The sequence below is a fragment of the Ictidomys tridecemlineatus genome, chromosome 7 (assembly GCF_052094955.1).
Source record: "Ictidomys tridecemlineatus isolate mIctTri1 chromosome 7, mIctTri1.hap1, whole genome shotgun sequence".
NCBI classification, from domain to species: domain Eukaryota; kingdom Metazoa; phylum Chordata; class Mammalia; order Rodentia; family Sciuridae; genus Ictidomys; species Ictidomys tridecemlineatus.
In genome coordinates this window covers 67,571,574-67,592,159 of record NC_135483.1, presented here as the reverse complement: position 1 = coordinate 67,592,159, position 20,586 = coordinate 67,571,574, and the positions used below count along the sequence as shown (strand labels likewise).

The 20,586-nt window shown below is 33.5% G+C and overlaps 1 protein-coding gene across 2 annotated transcripts in view; it reads left to right on the top strand.

Annotated features, from left to right (window-relative positions):
• Positions 1-341: 341 nt before the first annotated feature.
• The window catches only part of Mybl1 (MYB proto-oncogene like 1), a 40,936-nt gene continuing 20,691 nt past the window's right edge, over positions 342-20,586 (top strand). For both annotated transcript variants that reach the window (XM_005322946.5, XM_005322945.4), the window contains exons 1-7: positions 342-803; positions 10,210-10,315; positions 10,635-10,706; positions 13,298-13,390; positions 15,327-15,547; positions 17,250-17,424; positions 20,448-20,522. In XM_005322946.5, the coding sequence (XP_005323003.1) occupies positions 784-803; positions 10,210-10,315; positions 10,635-10,706; positions 13,298-13,390; positions 15,327-15,547; positions 17,250-17,424; positions 20,448-20,522 (762 nt within the window). In that variant the 5' untranslated portion in view covers positions 342-783. The remainder of the gene's footprint in view (positions 804-10,209; positions 10,316-10,634; positions 10,707-13,297; positions 13,391-15,326; positions 15,548-17,249; positions 17,425-20,447; positions 20,523-20,586) is intronic.

The following is a 20,586-nucleotide window of genomic DNA, read 5'->3' as shown; positions in this document are numbered from 1 at the left end:
TTGGGGCGGCGGGATCAGTCGGGCTGCGGCTTCCGGACCTGCTTCTCTGGGAGCGCAAGAACTCGATTTCCCAGCAGGCCCCGCGCGGCCCGGCGACCTGCCTCCTCGTGGTGCGGCTCTCGGCGCGTTCCGGGTCCTGTCACAGCGCAGCCCGCGAGCCCCGCCTGCGGCCCTTCCCCCTGGCTCCACGCTCCTTCCCCGACTCCCGCGAGTTCCAGTCCCAGCTTCCAGCTCCCCAACCCCGCCCTCAGTCGCGCGCGCGCTCCCCGCCCCGCCCCCGCCCCCCCGCGTGCAGCCGTCACAGCCAATGAGGTTTAGGGCCGCGTGCGCAGATTCAAACGGCGGCTCTTGAGGGAGGCTGGGCGCGAGATTCGGCGGTGCGGACAAAACCCTGCAGGAGGCTGCGAGCGCTGCAGAGCTGCTCACTGCGGGGAGAGGGCGGGGGTCGGCGCCCGCGGCGGAGCCGCGCCTGGACCGCAGCGAGGAGGCTGAGAAGCGGCGGGAGGGGCCAGCGGAGGGCGGGAGCGCGCCTCCTGACATGTTGGGGGCATCCCTGACCGGGCCGGGCCGGGGCTAGGAGCGGCGCCCGGGCCGGGGGCGGGTCGCGGTCCGCCCCTCTGTCCCTCGGTCCTGTCCTGCCGAGGACCCGCGTTCCGCACTCGGCCGCCTCGGGGAAAGAGCGAGGGAAGAGGCGGGAGGGTCGGGGAGAAGGAGCATTCGCCTGAGGCTGGAGGAGGCTGACCTGCGTCCCCGCCCAGCCCGCGCCTATGCGGTACTTGAAGGATGGCGAAGAGGTCGCGCAGGTGGGTGACATCCCTTTCGCCCAGGCCTATCGGCACAGTCTCCGTTCCGATTCTCTTTCTTTTCTGGTTGTCCCCACACCAGACCCTCCCCAGTCGGAGCAGAGGTTTTCCTTTTCGCTGCCATACAGCGCATTCATCCCCGTTGGCTGAAGCGCAGCCGCGACGTGTGGAGAGTGGGGGACTAGTGTGTTTAAGACGCAGAGAAAGTAACACATACTCAGGTTGCTCCTTTGAGTTGATTGTTCCCATAGCGCACGTCTAGATTCCTAATCTCTCACATTCACTTCTTGGAGGGAGGTTTCTTCCCAGGTAAGTCTGTGCACTCTTGGGGAATACTCTACGCAGGTAAAAGTGGTTGTGTCCTGCCTGGATGACTTGAAAAAGGGGTTCTCTTTTCTGAATTACAGTGCCAGTTAAAACAGGAATTCCGTGACAAACCAGGGCGGGCATCCCTCTGCCAACTTTGCTACCTTGAAAGGTTATGGAAAATCCTCTGAGGAATAGCTGAGGAAAGAGTCTTTTTGATCTTTTCTGTTATTACCATTCTCATGTTCTGAGCATTATGTATATATTCTTAATATCGTCTGCTGGGAGATGTCACACTGTTACTACCAGGAGCTTGGTCTTAAAACAATGTGTTTTATACACTTAATATTTTGAGTGTCCATGTTTGATTCTTACTTTACCTAGGTGTTGCACAGAGGTGTAGGGCACATCTTTTTTTTGGGGGGGGGTTTGAAACATGTGCTAGACTGAATGTATGCATTTAAGTCTTATTTATATACTAAGAAGTAGTTACTCCTGAATTGGAGTAATCCTTGAAATCAGAAAAATCTGAAGTGCCTTTTTAGTATTATAAATAAACCTGAAAAAATGTTTGGTAGAATTTCCAAATATTGTTATTTATTTATATCCAGAGACTCAGTCTTATCTAGAGTTGTATTTCCTGAAATTTAGTACCAGGAATCATTTATAGAAGATTTGAGTTAAAATTGGCAATAACTACACAAGTTCTTTGTTTTATTAATATATTAAGCATCTGCTGTAAGACGGTTCTGCAGAAATCAGCACAAAATATGTTATTATTAGCTTATTATTTATACTGCAGTATAAGACAAACCCTTGAGGTGGAACAAATGTGTACACACACACACACCCCTAATCCCTTTATAAAGAGCTTCTCAACCATGGCACTATTGACGTTTTGGATCGAACGATTTTTCGTAGTGGGATGTTCAGCAGCATCCTTGTCCTCTGGTCATTAGAAACCCAAAATGCCCCACTTCTCACAGCCATGACAATCAAAAGTGCCTCTGGACATTGCTAAATGTCTTTTTTTTTTTTTTTTTTTTGATGGTGGGAGAGGGTAAAATCATTAGGTTAGAACTACTAGTCCAGAAATTCAAGAACTCAATTAAGCTTTCCATCTTCAGGAGATGGACAAATTGACAGCTCCTATAATTATGTTTGTGGAAGTACCGGCTTAAGCCTTTTGAATTTTTGAATCTAAAAAATATTTAAAAATAACTTTATTATGCAAAGTGAACATGCCAATTACAGAAATTTATTTGTAGATGATGTGTATCATTATCTACTTAACATTGATATTAATCTTATATGAAACAGTTTCTTGTCTAATTCTGTTATCAGCATTTAGCTAAAGTTATAGACATGTTTAAATATCAAAACCCTCTCCTTCCAGTTGGTTTTTTGTCTTTTCTTCATTTCATAGTTCTGTATGCTCCATAATAGTATACCAGAAGGGAGAAATTATTTAATGATATCTTGTCTGTATAAATTATTTTCTTTTATTGATAGTACTGTAAGCTTGAGATCTAATTATTGATTGTATTGTTGGCTTTTATTCCTTCTCAGCTGTGTAATTTAATTGAAACATTATAGAATGATTTATATAGTTATATGTCTGGGATAATTAAGCATGCTGAAATGAAACTACACCCCCCTGGGGAGTATACAGATAGAGGATGCAGTGAGAAATTATCATCTCTGAATGGTGCATTTCTTGGGTCTTTATAGTTGAGTGAGTTTCATGCTCTAAACTGTATTTCTTATATATGAAATATGATTCTGTGTCTTAGAAGATAATGGAATGTGAAATGTTTTGAAGAAGAAATAATCTGTTCATCAAAGTCCACTCTTTTGGCTAAGAATCTTTTAATATATATGAATTCAATGTATAGTAGAAAGAGAAAGGAAATCAGTTATTTCAAGTTGTACTTTCAGATCTCCAGTATATAACCATTTAAGAATTTGAATGAAAACTATACTTTGTTGTGTAAAAGTTTTTGCATAAGTATAGGCATAAATCCTATAATATACTTTTTCTGTGTGATCTGAAAAAAACACCTAAAAGTAGAAAACCAAATGGTACCTCAAGTGTGAAACAGCTGAAGAATGTTGGCTCTTTTGATCTTTTGTAATAGCTGTAGAATCTGTTATTGAAATTTACATAAAGGAAAAGACTTGTTTAGTATTGAGACTTAAAATAGTTTTAGATCTCACTGGGGGTTTTAATGACATAATTTACAGGCAACACTAAAATTGGTATATCTATTATTTACTTAATTTTTAAGAATATTTCTGCAATAATTTTAGTTTTTTAAAACTAGTTCTACCATTAAAAATAAACTTTAAGAAAATTATGCAAGGGAGCTACTGGGGAATGAAATTAACCAAATCATGTTATGAACATATGTATATATAATAACAAAGCCCACTATTATGTATAATTATAATATACCAATAAAAAGTATCTAAATTTAAAAGATCATTTTTGTAATCCCAACTACTTGGGAGGCTGAAGCAGAAGGATTGTGACTCCAAGGCCAGCTTGGGTAATGTAGTGAGAACCTGTCTAAAAACACACCAACCTACAAAGCCTATTCACTAGTAACATATTATGGTATTTATACTTGAAATGATAAATGAGTATACTAAACTGAAAAGGTGAAAGCCAGCATTTACTTTGCAAGATTTTATTTTTTATTGGTTGTGCATAGCAATTTTTTATGTTATTTGTAGCTAATATGTGGGGGTAAAATTTTAACAAAATATGGGAAATGATTTTTTAATCAGGTGCGCATTAACTGGAGATGTTGCTTTAGGAAAACAGATAAACTTTGCCCTCCATTTTTATCTTTTAATATAGTGAATATGGATTTTATGGTCTATAAGGTGGCCCTTGCTTAAATGTATAATCTATTTTGACAGTCTTTTGTAATAATTTTTTTTCTCATTTAAGGCAGTGCATACTCTAAAAGAATCAAATAGAAATGTTCTTTTGTTTATGGATTGCTAGGCAGAACATTCTTTAGCATTTTAGTTAGTTAATTGTTAATTGTCAAAATTTATGTGGGGTCAAATTTGTCTTACTATAATGTTACTTTGCACAGTCCAGATTTGGAAATAAATATTCATGTATGCAGTACATCACATTAACCACTGGGTGGCCTAATTTCACTTTTAAAATCAACCTGGTAAAATTTTATTCCTTGAATGCAGTGGACTTAAAAGTAAATGCTCAGTTACCATTTCACCAAAAAGTATAATAAAGATATATTTTTTGCTTATGATAAAGATTTCAGACCTGAGGCAGTTTGTGATTAAAAATGTGATTGAGGGGCTGGGTTGTAGCTCAGTGGTAAAGTGTTTGCCTAGCATGCATGAGGCATTGGGTTTGATCCTTAGCACTACATAAAAATAAACAAAATAAAGGCATTCTGTCCATCTACAACTACAAAAAAATTTTTAAAAAAATGTGATCGAGTTGAAGCAAATTTACTACAGCAGATTCTATGGAACTACTGATATTTCTCTAATTTCAAACCATTAGTTACTTTTTCAATAAAAATAAATTTTGAAAAATTTTCAAATTCTTCTTTTGGCTACCTCATTTTACTTTTTTTTTTAAATTTGTGTGTGTATGTATGTGGTATAATTTTTGTCCTTTAAAATCAAACTTCTCCCAAATGTTTTATCTTAATATCATCAACTGAGGATAGTTTGTGTATTATTTCATGGGTAAAGACATGACTACATATCCTATTTGTTACATTTCTAAGATGTAAAGTTATGCTTAATCATTTTCCTGGCTTGATGTGTTGTAGAATTTTTAATGCTACTTTTTGTTGTTTCATAATTACCTTGATCACTTTGTTCATTCATAATTTACAAAACTATTTTCATATGAATATAGTAGTTGGTTATATATTAAGCATTTATAGAATAAATATTTTCTTCAACTTAAAAAAAGGAAACTGGCAAAATAATTCAGGGAACCAAGTCTTAGACTGGAGAAATATTTTGCTCTGTGACTGGAGAAATAATTTACCTTCTTTTGCTGTCTTGATTAATCCCATTAGCCTAGAAATGGTTCATTTATTTAATTACATAGTAGGCAGCTCAATTTCATTGAATTGTATTACCAAACCTATTACTACAGTACAGAAATGCCAAAAGATGGCATAACAAATAGAAAAATAGAGCAGATATGTTTTGATAATTTCTAACTATTATTGAGCAATGAGACTTTCATTTTTAAATGAATGTTGGTGAGGTTATTTGCAGAGATTTCCATTTTTTTCTTGGTATATTATAGGCTTTCTTGGGCATCTTCCTATTGTTGTTAATGATGACACATTTTGGGGATCTTCTGTCACTCTTATTTGAAAGTTATATTCTTTTCAATAATCATTTAATATGTATAGAAATGGGTATGGTTCAATGGTAGAGTGCTTGCCTACCTTGCACAAGGCCCTGAGTTCAATCCCAGCTTCACCGCCCCCCACACATATGCACAATAATAACTTGATGCCAAAACTAAGAAGTAGGTCAGTTAGACTCTAGGAAAGTCCCAGTGGTAGAGAGGTGATTCTAAGAATTCTAATTTAATGTTCCCTCACAGTCACCGACTCAAAAAACCCAGCTTCCTGACACTGAATGGGCTATATAACTCATTGTCTGAAACTTTTGACCATGTTGAATGTAAAATGTATAAATGAAACCTTATGTAAATGTAGAAATTTCTCACAAAGTATGTGGTTAAAAAATATGGGGCTGAATTTTAAAGTTAAAATGAACAAGTTTTTAGGAATATTACTCCATGATCACTGGTCTTTTTGACCAAAGTAACATTTTTGAACACATAGCCTTATGACATTTTGATAAGAACTTTAAGGTGGATTTTGTACAGATTAGATGTGATATAGATGCTTTTGTGAATATTCAAGACTATATGGGAAAATTCCCAAATTAAAAATTGTTTTGACTTAGAAATAACCTATTTTTTAAAAAAAAAACACTCAAGTATTCTGTTATGGAAGCTATTTGGATGTGAGGGGAGGGAGTGACAGGAGAACCTGTGACTAGCATGCCTGAGGGTTGTTTGGGGTGTAAGAGAGTGGTAATATTATTGGCATTTCTAGGGAAGATTAGGCAGCGTAGGAGACACCCTCAAAGAACTCTTTCTGTACTGAATTTTTAAAAATGTTTGTTTCAGCAGGTTCTGCTTCTTAAAATTCTACCACTTGGAGGTGAATTTGGATTCTGAAAGTCCATTTTAACAAATGGGAATGCCTTCCACCTCCTCCTAGAGGTATTTTAATTTTTTTAAAAATTTTTCTTTCTCATATCCCCTTTGAAATCACACCTGTATTGAGAAAGATGGAAGTTTTGGTTGGGTTTGAAGGGAATGAGATAATTTTGGAATATGATATAGCATTTGAGGAAGGTGGAAGGATAGGAAGGATTGCTCATTAATCTTACAAATATTTCAATGGCAGGTACTGAGCTTGGTGGTCAGAGGTGAGCATGATAAACATGGCCTCTGTACTCTTGAGTTTACTGTTTGGTTGAGGAGGTTGTGAGAAACATTAATAGAAGAAAGAGTAGATGCTCTGAGTAAACTATAGTATGGAGCTTTATCTGATTTAGTAGCTTAGAAATTTATGAAGTCATTGGACCCTGAAGCACATCCAAATTAGCAGTTTGCTCTTGGGTAATGAGGTGACATTTCTGACAGTTGAAGATGGCTGCCAGTAGCAGGTATTTCCTTTAATTAACCGTGAGTTTTTGTTTTGTGTATAGTTAAACAAACAAACATGGAAGAAGGACTGGCAGATTATTGTTAAAAGAAAGATTGGCTTCAGGGAAGAGCACTGGAAAATTAAAGTGCTTTGAGATACAGAAATAGATAAAAAAATCATAAATAAGAAAATAGGGGATCTTAATGTTTCCCCTGTTCAGATGTGAATAATTTTGATCCTTATCATGTTAAAGAAAAGGAATCAGGGAGAAGCCGGAGGCTATGGAAAGTTACTGGAGAGTAAAATTGGTCAAATAATGTTACATGCCTGTACCATTGCACCACAATGAAACTCCCACCATTCTATATTATTAATATGCACAACCAACAACAAAAAATTTTGTTCCTTTGGAATTTGAAAAGTCAGAGGAAATTAAAAGTTCCTGCAAAGGTCTGTAAACAATTTACATTAAATCTAGGGCTTTATATTTCAATTTTGTAAGAATGAATGTAATATATTTAGATACTAGGCACTCACATGTTCTTAACTATATTACAGTAAGGTTAGACAAATCTTCAAACTTTTGTTGTTTGAAATCAGAATGAATTTTTGGAAAAGAGTTAAATCTAGTAAAGCAAAAATAATTTTGAATTATGTTAGGTAATCAGATTATGAACATAATATAGGGCCACTTTTCTGTTTCAAGTGTTGAATGAGGTGTTCAATATATTTTCTCATTTAATTTTATCCCTAAAGCAACACTGGATTTATATGCATTTTGCAAATAAATTTACTAAATTCTTGAGAGGTTAGTATGGTCTGGGTTACAGAAAAGTTAGAACTAAAGCCTTGTTCTGATTTCAAAATGCACTTGAGGTTTGTCTTTAGTATCTTCCAGCTGCCTGGTACTCTTTCCTGTGTTTCCAGTTTGTTATAGAAAAATGGTTATGTAATGGATTTAGGGATCAGCCATACCATATTCAGTGGATAGTCGTTAATAAGTTAACTTTTCTAACTCAAATTTTATGTTCTGTGAAACGTCAATGATAATAATATTTCCTTTTTCTGGTTGTTGTAGTTTTAAGAGAGTCATGGACTACTACAATGTCTGGTATTTAAAGTTTTAAATAAACCTTAGCTTTATTCAGTCCTCTGGATACTCCTTTAACTCAGTTTATTATAGAAGCTTGCCCTCTCTTTTTTGGCTTTATTCCTTAAAATTCCTTTTTTTCCCCCACTTCATAAAAACTCAGATTCTGACTTTGGACTCTTCTTCACTATGTTAATTTTCCATGGGACATCTCATGGCCTCAACTGTTCTTTGTATCTTGCCAATTGCCAATCTGTTTCTCTACTCTAGACCTTGTATCTGAACAGAAGATCCATGTGCTCATTGCCTTTTAGATCTGCTCTACCCGATAGTAAAAGATGAAAAAATTTACATGATCTGAAGAGACACCAGAATATTGCTTGACCCAATAGGATAGGTACTGGCAACATGTGGCTGTTGAGCAATTGTAACTGAATTGCAGTGTACTATAACTACAAAATACTAGATTTTGAAGACTTCAGTTAGCGAAAAGAATGTAATATTTCATTTATAATTTCTATTTTGATGATGTGTTGAAATGATTATGCTTTTGATATACTGGGATAGATAATATTTATTAAAATTAATTGCAACCATTTCTCTTTTTAAAAAATATGGGTACTAGAATATTACATATGTGGCTTGCATTATATTTCTTTTGGGTAGTTATTTTCTAGACGTATCCCCCTGTGTATTTCTCAAGTACCTTGAAAACACTTAATCTAAACTGTAGTTACTTCTCTTCCTCTTCCCAAAGTCGTATTTCTCCTACCTCTGTTCCCTTCCTTAGAAAATAGCTCTAGTTATATTCTCAAAGTGAGAAATTTTGTTATATTTGATTCCTCCTCCTTTCATTTCCCTCATAGCCCTAAGTTTCAAAAGTTTTTTATTTCTACATTTTAAATATTTGTCAGTTTCATGTACTTCTTTCCATTTACTATGGTATCTGGATTGGTCACTTTTGTGGATTCTGAATTTTTGACACATTTACCTCTCTTTTGCTCAAGAACATAAAGTAGAATTCTTCTCTACTTTTTAATAGTAACTTTTATGATTTTCATTTTAAAAATGTAAGTATTTGTTTAATCTAAATTAATTTTATTGTAAAATAGGACTCTAGTTTTTAAAAATGACTGCCCAGTATTTTGATACCATTTATTGAAAAGTCTGTCTTTATCACATTGATTTGAAATGTTGCTGTTATAGCTTACTGAATTTTATATGGATTTTCTTTTTTGAATGTTCTCCTCTGTTACATTTATGTGTATCTCTATTCATGGGCCAGTACCATTTTTTTTATACTTATTGTTTCTCTACAGTATATTTTTACATATTAGGTAATGCTAATTCTCTTAATATTAATTTTTAGACCTTTCCTTTCTGTATAATAGAATCAGGGGCTGGGGTTGTAGCTTGGCGGTAGAACACTTGCCTAGCATGTGTGAGGCATTAGATTTGATCCTCAGTATGACATATAAATAAATAAAATAAAGGCCCATTGACAACTAATATATATATATATATATATATTAAAAATAATAATAGAATTAGTTTGTTTAATGCCTCACCAAAGTCTACTGATATTTTCATTTATTTTAAATTTATAAATTAATTCAGGGAGAATGGACAATCTCTAATTCTGTTATCCAAGTACGTGGTCTAGATATTTTTCATTTGTTCCATTTTCTGTTTCATCAGAGTGTTTACCCTTTATCATACATTGATTTTATACATTAAGATTATTTCTAGATGTTTAGTCCTTTTGTCATTGATATTAATAATGGATCACTTCTTCCATTGTGTCTTTGAACTGGCTTTGGTTTGTATTTTACCATTCCCATTTGTCAGATGTAATAATTTCTTGCTTGGGTTATTATGAATATTACTGATTGGTGTTCCTTCTATTTCACCACAGTTGTGTCATTAATTTTTTTTCTAAAACACAAGATATTTGTTTTTTCTTCCCCATTAAAGCCATTTAGAGAATAAAGATCAAATAAAGAATAAAGGCCATTTTCTTAGAATGACATATAAAGTTATGATTTGGCTCTTGGTGATATATACAGCCTTATCTATTTGGTGTCAGTAAGAATTGTAGGTCTTCCCCATTGTATGACTTAACTTTTTATACTTTAAATAATCTCATTGGGTGTATATTATTTAGTCTGAGTGGCTTCTTCATTCATACCTTCATATACAGGTTCAATGATTGAATTCACTAATTTAAATAAAATTCCTTATTTTAAAAATTGTGTGGTTTTTTTATTAATAGTGAGGATGAGGATGATGACCTTCAGTATGCTGATCATGATTATGAAGTACCACAACAAAAAGGATTGAAAAAACTCTGGAACAGAGTAAAATGGACGAGAGATGAGGTAGTTATCTGGCAAGATTTCTTAATTTTGTACTTATATGTATAATAAATTAATACTATTGTAGTTATGGAAGATATTTAAAAACAAATGGAAAAGTTGTCCATAACTTGCACATTCTTTTTCTTCTGTCAGAGACATGAATAACAGTATGACTGATATTGGGGCTGACAGAAATAGTATGGAGGAACTTTTATGATAGTGGCTTTAGTCCTACAAATGGTCACCAGCTATGACTTGACAGAATGGAGAGTTGCCTGTGTTCAAAGGCTTAGGAAAAGGATGGTGGAAAGCTTTCTAATTTTTTAATCTGTTTTAATAGGATGATAAGTTGAAGAAATTGGTGGAACAACATGGAACAGATGATTGGACACTAATTGCTAGTCATCTTCAAGTAAGTGAAGTGTTAAATTATATATCTAACATGACTGATTTAGGACATTAGGTTATGTTTGCTATTTTTAAAAAATGTGTCTGCATATTTTATACTTAGGTTTTCTTTCTAAAAATATCCTTATTTTTCTGGTCTGCTTGTAGTTGCTAATGGCTTAGAGAGTCTGATTTTGTAGTACAGGTTGAGCATCCCTAATCCAAAAATCGGAAATCCAATTTCTTTTTTTTTTTTTTTTTTTAAAGGGAAGACCTCCCCCTTCTAGAATTCTTCCTTTCGGGTCCTGGGGAGAAGTCTTTTCTGCTGTCCTTTATTTTTTTTTATTTTTTTATAAAGAGAGAGTGAGAGAGAGAGGGGGACAGAGAGAGAGAGAGAATTTTAACATTTATTTATTTTTTCTTAGTTCTCGGCGGACACAACATCTTTGTTGGTATGTGGTGCTGCTGAGGATCGAACCCGGGCCGCACGCATGCTAGGCGAGCGCGCTACCGCTTGAGCCACATCCCCAGCCCCTTTTTTTTTTTTTTTTCAGAGAGAGAATTTTAACATTTATTTATATTTTCTTAGTTCTCGGCGGACACAACATCTTTGTTGGTATGTGGTGCTGCTGAGGATCGAACCCGGGCCGCACGCATGCTAGGCGAGCACGTTACCGCTTGAGCCACATCCCCAGCCCCAGGAAAATCCAATTTCTTTAAAATCTAAAACTTTTTGAGTGCCAACATGACACCATAAGTAGAAAAATTTTCACACCTGATGTCATGTAGTAGGTCACAGTAAAAATGCAGGTACACTAAAAATATTATGTAAAATTTTCTTCTAGTTATGTATAGAAGGTATGTATAAAACATATGTGATTTTGTGTTTAGATTTGAGTCCCATTGCAAGATGTCTCATTATGTATAAGCAAATATTCCAAACAAACAAAAAACCCTAAAGTACTTCTGGTCTCAAGCATTGTAGATAAGGGATACTCAACTTATAAAGATTTGTTCATGGACCAAAAGACTACCAATATAAAACAAAAATAACATGAAGTTTGGGTATTGCTTTATAAATATTTGTGATATTATGTTAAAATATTTTGAGAGAATTTAAATATTGAAATATTTTGATAGCTAGTTAGTCAAATCAGGAAGAACTTGAAAAGTTTATCATCCAATTCCTAGATTTTAAAGTGTTACTGATTTTTAAAAAAATTATCTTTATTGTTCATCATACTAATATTCACATACTATTTGTTAGTATGTAATTTTATAACCTACAAAGTATATTTACATATACTTTTATTAACTTCCTAATATACTGTGGGTAGTTGGACAAAATACTCACATTTGAATTGACTACTTTGTTTCAGAAACCACATTATCTGTATTCTTTCTATGTTGTCATAATGCCTCTTAACATAACTTGAAAATTGAAATCAAATAATGTAAAGAATAAGTTTTGGAGTTAGTCTGAATTGTGTTCAAATGTTAGCTCTACTCACAAAAATTATTTAATTTCTTTGACCTTCAACTTTCCTATCTATAGTAGGTAGATAACACTACTCATTTCTAAAGTATTATTGTGAGAATTAGAAATAATGTATAAGAAATTCAGTGTAGTTCCTGACATTTACCAGGTGTTCAATAAATGGAAGCTAAATTAGAAAAATTATTTACATTAGCTTTATGTCCTTTAAGTATGTGTGTGCTGCAAGGATATATGATTATTTTGAAGAAAGGAGTAGCCTTAAAATGATATACACATTGATATATACAAGCCATAACTGAAGAAGCTCAGTTTGAAAAAGTGTTATTTGAAGTCCATTGGCACAAAGCCATTGGCAGACAAAAATATTTATATCTATCTCATTATATTTTTCCATGTTATCTGTAATCTTGTGTATGAACTAGTAACTTTGTAAACTATGAATCTATAATGAAATATTAGGTATTATTGTTATTTTCCTTATAATACATTATAGTTACTAGGTCATGAAAAGATTAAAATAAGGCTTCATTTATTAATCAATTTTGTGGTTTAAGATGTTTCTACATAAAGTTTTCTCATTCTGGCAAATTCATTTTCCTTTTAAGTGTTAACTTAACCAATTTAATTGAAATGTAATGGAGATCTTCTGTACAGATATATTTAGTGTTTTCATAGTAACTTGGGGATCATTTATAAACATCCTTTTAATGCTAGACAGTAGTAAAGTCATGCCTTTAGGGTTTTTAAAAATTGTTTTATCTATATTGGGGACTACTATGTTGTTTGAGTTCTTATGTCTGCCTCTGGCCTTTTATTCCTCAATCCTTGATCTATTTCTGTATTAGGAGGATCTTGTGTAATAAATGTGTTGTTTGCTGTATTATAAGACATAGTGTAAGATACATACTTTAATTTCAAATATATTGTCTTTATTTGTAATCTAAGCCCTGCTAATTAATTTTAAAAAACAAAATTGGGGTATAGACATGAAAAATAAACATTACATGTCAACTATAGTATTTTTGAAGACTTGTTCTTAAGAGCATGAGATATATAAGTTTGGATTGACTTGCTTTCTGGAAGACAGTTGTTCAATAATATTTTCCAAATTCTTTTAGAACCGTTCTGATTTTCAGTGCCAACATCGATGGCAGAAAGTTTTAAATCCAGAATTGATAAAGGGTCCTTGGACTAAAGAAGAAGATCAGAGGGTAATGTGTTCATGTTTTTTTATGCTAACCTTATAGATGCACTAGCTTTTTTCCCTCACTAATTGGTAGTTTTAACATATAAAGTATGTATGTAATTCACTTGATTTTGTGCTCTAGAGGCTGTTTGCTAAGAATTGAAGGTCAAGTACTTAAAATGTAGTTTTTTTTTTTTTCTGAATTGGGTCAAACCAAATTAATATATATAGCCCTTTGTTTCTGAGAGTTTGAAGAAGGAAAAATGCTTACTATGTGTTTAATTATCTTGTTTAAAGCTTGGTTTAGCAATATTTAGGATGTACTTTCCTGTCAAAATTGATTTACATATTAAAAATATTTTAATTTTATTTTTACATTTAACTTGAATTGTAAGGAAATCATTCTTATTTCTTCCTTTTGACCTTTAATGAACCCCAAAATTAGATATCAGGGCATGATATTGCCAAAGTATTTATAATTTAAAAACAAAGATCATTTGTTGTGCAATAAAAGTTGGAGAAGAATAGAAGAATTTTTGACCCTGACTAGGAATTGTTTTATGATCTTTAAGTCATGTAAGTTGCTAATATAGTTGGGGAGTTAGTATTACTACTACGTACAACAGTTTAAAAGTTACTTTACTAGAATCTGATTTCCTTGATAACTGATGGCAAGTTTTAAAATGTGTGACCTTGTTTAAAAATACATTTAATAAATTCAGAATTTTATTTTTTAAAATATAGTAAATAGACACATATAGTGAAAATTTTATTATATATTAAATTTAAATATATAAACTGTTAATGATGTGATATTTGACAGTGAGGCAAAGTGGTGATGAGGTAAAGTAGTCTAGGAATAACTATTTTTACAATTTTTAGGTAAAATAAAAACAAACTTAAAATGTAGGGAAAATAATGCATAACCTGTATTTTTTTCAGTTTGAGAAAGGAAATGTGAAAAGCCAATAACTATAGTTACTTCCTGCTTCCAAATTGGTTTGTTGGACTTTCTGTTTGATTTTTTTTTAAGATATAAGAGTAGAAAATATACATGTCTCAATGTCTTTACTATTATTTCATACTAAGTTTGTATAGAAGCAGTTTTACTTATGAGTCACTTTAATTAGACCCTTGGATTTTAGATAAGTTTGTAATCTGTTTAAACTTGTCAAATACTGAAGAATTTTTATTAATGAATTTATTTTTATAAATTGTTGTTGTAGCTTAAATTGTATGCATTTATTAAGATGTTATTCTTGGGCTGGGATTGTAGCTCAGTGGTAGAGCACTTGCCTAGCATGTGTGAGGACTGGGTTTGATTCTCAGCACCACGTATAAATAAATAAAATAAAGGTCCATTGACAATTAGAAAAAAAGAATAAGAAATTCTTCTTTAAAAAATGCTATTCTTTAAAAGAGAATAAAATCATGGCAGTAAATGGATGGAATTGGAGAATATAATGCTAAGCGAAGCAAGCCAATCCCAAAAGACCAAAGGCCAAATTCTTTCTTTGATATGAGATGTTGACTTATAATGGCGATGGGAGGAATGGAGGAACTTTAGATAGGACAAAGGGGAGGGTGGGGAAGAGAGGGGGCAAAGGGATAGGAATGATGGTGGAATAGACATCATTGCCCTAAGTACATATATGAAGACATGAATGGTGTGAAAATACTTTGTGTACAATCAGTGACTTGAAAAATTGTGCTCTATATGTGTAAAATGAAGTGAATTGCATTCTGCCATCATGAATAACAAATTTTTAGAATAAATAATTTTAAAAGATACTATTCATAATGTCTTTTTAAATTTTTTTATTTTAATTTTTTTTGTGGTGCTGGTGATTGAACCTAGGACTTCATGCATGCTAGGCAAAGTGCCTTACTACTAAGATACCCCATCCCCAACTGTCTTGAGTTATGTTTTAAAATGCCTTTTTTTAAACTTTGCTTCTTAGGTTATTGAACTGGTTCAGAAATATGGACCAAAAAGGTGGTCTTTAATTGCAAAACATTTAAAAGGAAGAATAGGCAAACAGTGTAGAGAAAGATGGCATAATCATCTGAATCCTGAGGTAAAGAAGTCTTCCTGGACAGAAGAAGAAGACAGGATTATCTACGAAGCGCATAAGCGGTTGGGAAATCGTTGGGCAGAAATTGCCAAACTGCTTCCTGGAAGGTGCTTATATAAATGTATATACATGTTTCTGTACTTAAACATGACCTTTATTACTTTACTATTAAATATATTTGCAAGAACCCCATGGCTTTTATTTATAATTAAAATTAGACTACATAATATAAGCATCCATTTGAGATCATTTGTAATAAATTCTGGAGTAAGGAATATTATTATTTTTATAATGAAAATTTATAGCAATAATTTCTACAATAAAATGATAGACATTTAGATTATGTAAACATTTAAGACATTCAAAAAGTCATGTTTACACATCAAGGCAGGCAGATCCTCCTTATACAAACTGTGTTGAAATGGAATCTGAATCAGAGATTTCTTTCATATTGGATACTATGTACAAAACCAAATAATGAATTACAAATACACTGGCTGAAATAAACTGTTGTGAAAATGTTAGGAAAAATCAGTTTTTAATTAGTTGTGGTATAATTTCAACTGTGGAAATAAGTGTATGTATAAAATGTAAAATATAGCAAATAGAGCAAATGTGTTCCCTCAGAGACAGTGTGATGTTTTACATTCACTCCACATTGTACTGGTAGGGATGTTTTTTGTGTAGTCTTTAGTATGGCAGACCAGCAATCTTGGGGCATTTTATACCTCACTCAAAAGATATGCATTTGTTTTTTATTGCTGTAATCTCTAGCTATATAGTACTTTTAGTGTGTAAAGTGCTTTTACATATATTCTTGATTAATCTTTACGTGCTTGGGAATTATGCAAAGCAAACATTACTGTCTTTGTTTTGTAGATAAGGAAATCAAGACAGTGTTAAATTTTTTATCCAGGTTACTAACCCTGGACTAGGAACTTCTGATGTTTTCAGTCTCTTATACATCTATACTTTCTGTAGAACCTAGCTTAGTGCCTTCATATGAAGTAGTTTTTCAGTAAATACATTTTTTATGCAGGATGGAATTTATACTACAAATAGCTACAGGTTGAACACTTGCATTTTTATAAAGGGAGCCAGTGAGCTCTTTCTATAAATATTTTGTTCTAAGAAGTGAAAAAAGAATACTAGGATTCTGTAATTTGTGGTTTACTTTTCATGATCATGTTTATTCCTAGTCTTTGCACTCACTATACTCTTTATCTGGAATGCTGTTTTTTTCTTTTTTCATATGGTTGGTTATTTTCATCATTCAGATCTTAGTTTCACTGTTACCTCATACAGGGCTTCTTGGACCACCTCGTCAAAATTACCCATTATCCACTTTTCTCATCCACTTTAATTATCTATATTGCATTGGTATTTTTTTAATTTAGTTGTAGATGGACACAATATCTTTATTTATTTTTATGTGGTGCTGAGGATCAAACCCAGTGCCTTACACTCTCAAGGCAATCGCTCCACAACTGAGCTATAGCCCCAGCCCCTGCATTGGTATTTTTCTTATTTTTGGTTTTTCTTTTCTTCCTTCCTTCCCTATGACCACACTTCTAATGAGAACGTAAGTTCAGGAGAGTAGGAACCTTCTTTGTCTTATTCACTGAAGTATTTCTGATGCTTAGAACTGTGCCTGACATATAGACATACCGTTTATCTTTAGAATTTTTAAAGAAGTATCTGATTTCATCAGTTGTAGAAGTTTGTTTTAAGCTTTTTGTGCAAGTTATACAGTATTAAAATTTGTGGAATCCTTTTTTCCTTTTCAAATTAAACACTTTTATTTCTTAGGACTGATAATTCTATCAAAAATCATTGGAATTCTACTATGCGAAGAAAAGTGGAACAGGAGGGCTATTTGCAAGATGGAATAAAATCAGAAAGATCTTCATCAAAACTTCAACACAAACCTTGTGCGACTATGGACCATTTGCAAACCCAGAATCAATTTTACATACCTGTTCAGGCACATATTTTTAATACCTTTATTTTTAAAAAATTTATTTAGTTGATATATGGAAAAGGTGTTTGATTTCTTAATAGGACAAATACAATATATACTAAGGGAGGAGAAAGATATATATATTTCCAAACTAAAAATAAAATGTCATAATTTTGACAAATATAGTGTAGTTTCCACTTAAAAAATATTACGCATAATTGTAGTAGTCTTATAGGTGTGTAGAAAATGGTCTAGGGAAAAAATAGTAAAAAATCATTCAAGCCATCACTTTGGAGGTATAGTAAATAATTTGATGTCTTTAAGCTCTGTTTTCCTCTAATAACCAATGATTTGAGTGATTGTAGTCTTTGTTAGGCAGACTCATTAAAATAGAGATTACCAACTCAAAACAGGGCAAGTTCTGTGTTGTTCCTTGCAGTGCATCCTCCTACCTGCAAGAATTTAGTTTAGGATTCTTCATAAGGTTTGTTTTACCTTTTCCTATCTATCTGTTAATGCCATTTTTTTTTGTGATAAACCTAGGTTCTTTTCATATAAAATATAAAGATTATATCAGAACTTAATAGTATCTACCAAAATATAAAGTAGGTCAAGGTGTTAATCTGTGCTTACTATACCTCAAATTTTATTTTATTGTACATTTTATGGACATTTAAAAAAATTTTTTTTAGTCGTATATGGACTCAATGCCTTTATTTGTTTTTATGTGGTGCTAGGACTGAACCCAGTGCCTCACACTTGCAAGGCAAGTGCTGTAACATTGAGCTACAAATACAGCCCATGGACATTGTTTTTTAGACATACTGTTAAAAGAACCATTTAAAGTAATGACATTTTTAGTTTACAAATAGGAAAATGTGAAGACAGTATAGTTATCTGCTGATATTGAACCTTAAGGTTTTTATTGTCTGTTTCTTTACATTTTTCTTTAGAGTCTTAAATTTTAGTAGCATAAATTTGAAACTTTCTGTTTCTATCTCAGAAATGTTACCATTTATCTCTTTAACATACATAAAGATAATTTTTAAAAATTATTTGGACCCAGGGGGTATTTAGCAGTCTCAATAAAAATTGGAACTATAAGGACATTTATTTTAAGAATTTTTTCCCTTTTAATAATCTTAGATTCATATATTCATAGTTCAATTAGTTTAAACAATTAAGAGGGTAATTCTAATTTTATTATAAAGTATACTTAGAGAAAAAATGCAGTGGTTTGAAATACTGTCTCAAATTTTGAAATATTTGAGAAAGAGGAATTTCTAATTCATTGGTGTTACCAAGTGATAAGTGATACTAATTGAGTATTGTAAATGTTCTGTTAGTAATGTGTGATTTTTGCAGTAGATGGTGATTTAGGTAGGTCATTATAGAAAGTAGACAATTTCATATTTATATTTGTTTGATTTAAAATATTTTCACCACTGCTCAGGTGCAGCTTCATAATTCTTTTTTTATAACTTTTATTTATTTTCATGTGTACTGAGGATCAAACCCGCAAACACTGTATCACTGAGCCCCTGTCTCCCTTTTTCTTAACTCCAGCTTCCCCTTTTATTTTTTTGAGAAAAAGGAAAATGAAGGATTATTGGTTTGCTAGCAAAGGAGAAAAACAGGGAACTCCCATCCCAAAGACTGTAATTCTGCCCATCAGCAGAAACAAGGGCTTTTAAAGTGGTGACTTAAAGGCTACATTCCACAAGTTCTCCATTTTAGTTGTAATTCAGTTATTAATTTGGGAGCTAGTCCCCCCTGATAAATTCTGGTACCATCCCCAAAATCTGGATTTTTACTTCCTTCCTATGGTTGGTGTGTACTCTGATACAGATAACTGCCTAGGATGGGGAAGAGATTAGGGAGGAGCAGGGAGAGAGAAAGAGAAAGAAACATGTTCATTTAAGAAATAAATTGTGTGGCAGAACAGCAAGGGTTATATTCAAAGCATAAAGTGGACCACTGTTACATTTCCTCACTGTCAATTTCTACATTCCATTTCTATGGAAAAATGGGCAACAACATCTCTAAACTGCTTCCTGCTGAGAGGGAGCAAAGTTGGAGGAAGTAATCAAAAAGTCCTTGTTCTTTATCAGGTGGGCCATGGACAGTTAATGGCATTCAGCATCAGAGTAGTCCAGAGGTCCACAGTGGCTGATGGCAGGTGACTGGACAGGGCATACACAGGGCTAGCATCATGCTAAGACAACAAAGGCAGCAAAGCATTATTTTTTGTAAATAATTAGCACACAAAAAAATTAGTATTTCAGACAGTCTCTGAAAACCATAAGGACAGTAATTTATAATCTTATCAGTGAAAAACAAATCAAGTTCATCAATGTAGAAGGGTAGGAATATTTGTAAGTCTATGAAATCAGACTCAAATTAACTCAGGACGTTTGCGACTTGTGATCATTATTAGGCACTCTCACACAAGAACCCTTCCTTTATAGCCTCCAGCTTCACTTGTATTATGTTTTAGAAATGAAACAAAATGATGCTCTGAGCATCTATTAAAAGTACATGAGTAATTATTATTTTCCCAAGATAACTAATGTAAAACTAGTCTATTTTCCTTTCTTTCTACTTAGATTGGCATGAAGTGGTATGGGAGGAATTTAGGAGATAAAAGCATTCTTGTGAAAGCTTTATATGGACTAGTCCCTTTCTCTGATAAATAAAAACAATTTTTCCCCATGAAATAGAGCAATACTTCTGTAGCAGATTAAAAAAAATAATTTGTTGTTTAATGTTGATAATAGATGGATTGATTGATAAAACTAGACTAAGTAATTCTCATATTTAATCTAGGAGACAGGGGTTTTCCTAGTGTTATGGCTTTCTCTCTAGATTCTAGGAACAGAGATGTAGTTACTAGATAGGAAACTATTGCAGGTTTGAATTTGCAAAATTATTAGAGATGCTTTATAAGTTGTTAATGTTGACATTTTATCAAAACTTTTTGTCATTTGCCTCAGACTTTAAAAAGTTGCATAGTGTTATATGTGTAATAGTAATGCTTTAATTTTTAGATCCCTGGTTATCAGTATGTGTCACCTGAAGGCAATTGTGTAGAACATGTTCAGACTACTTCTGCCTTTATTCAGGTAACTTTTATTTCCTTTTAAAAAATAAAGAAAATGCTTTCAAACATTTTTAAGTTGAATAGTG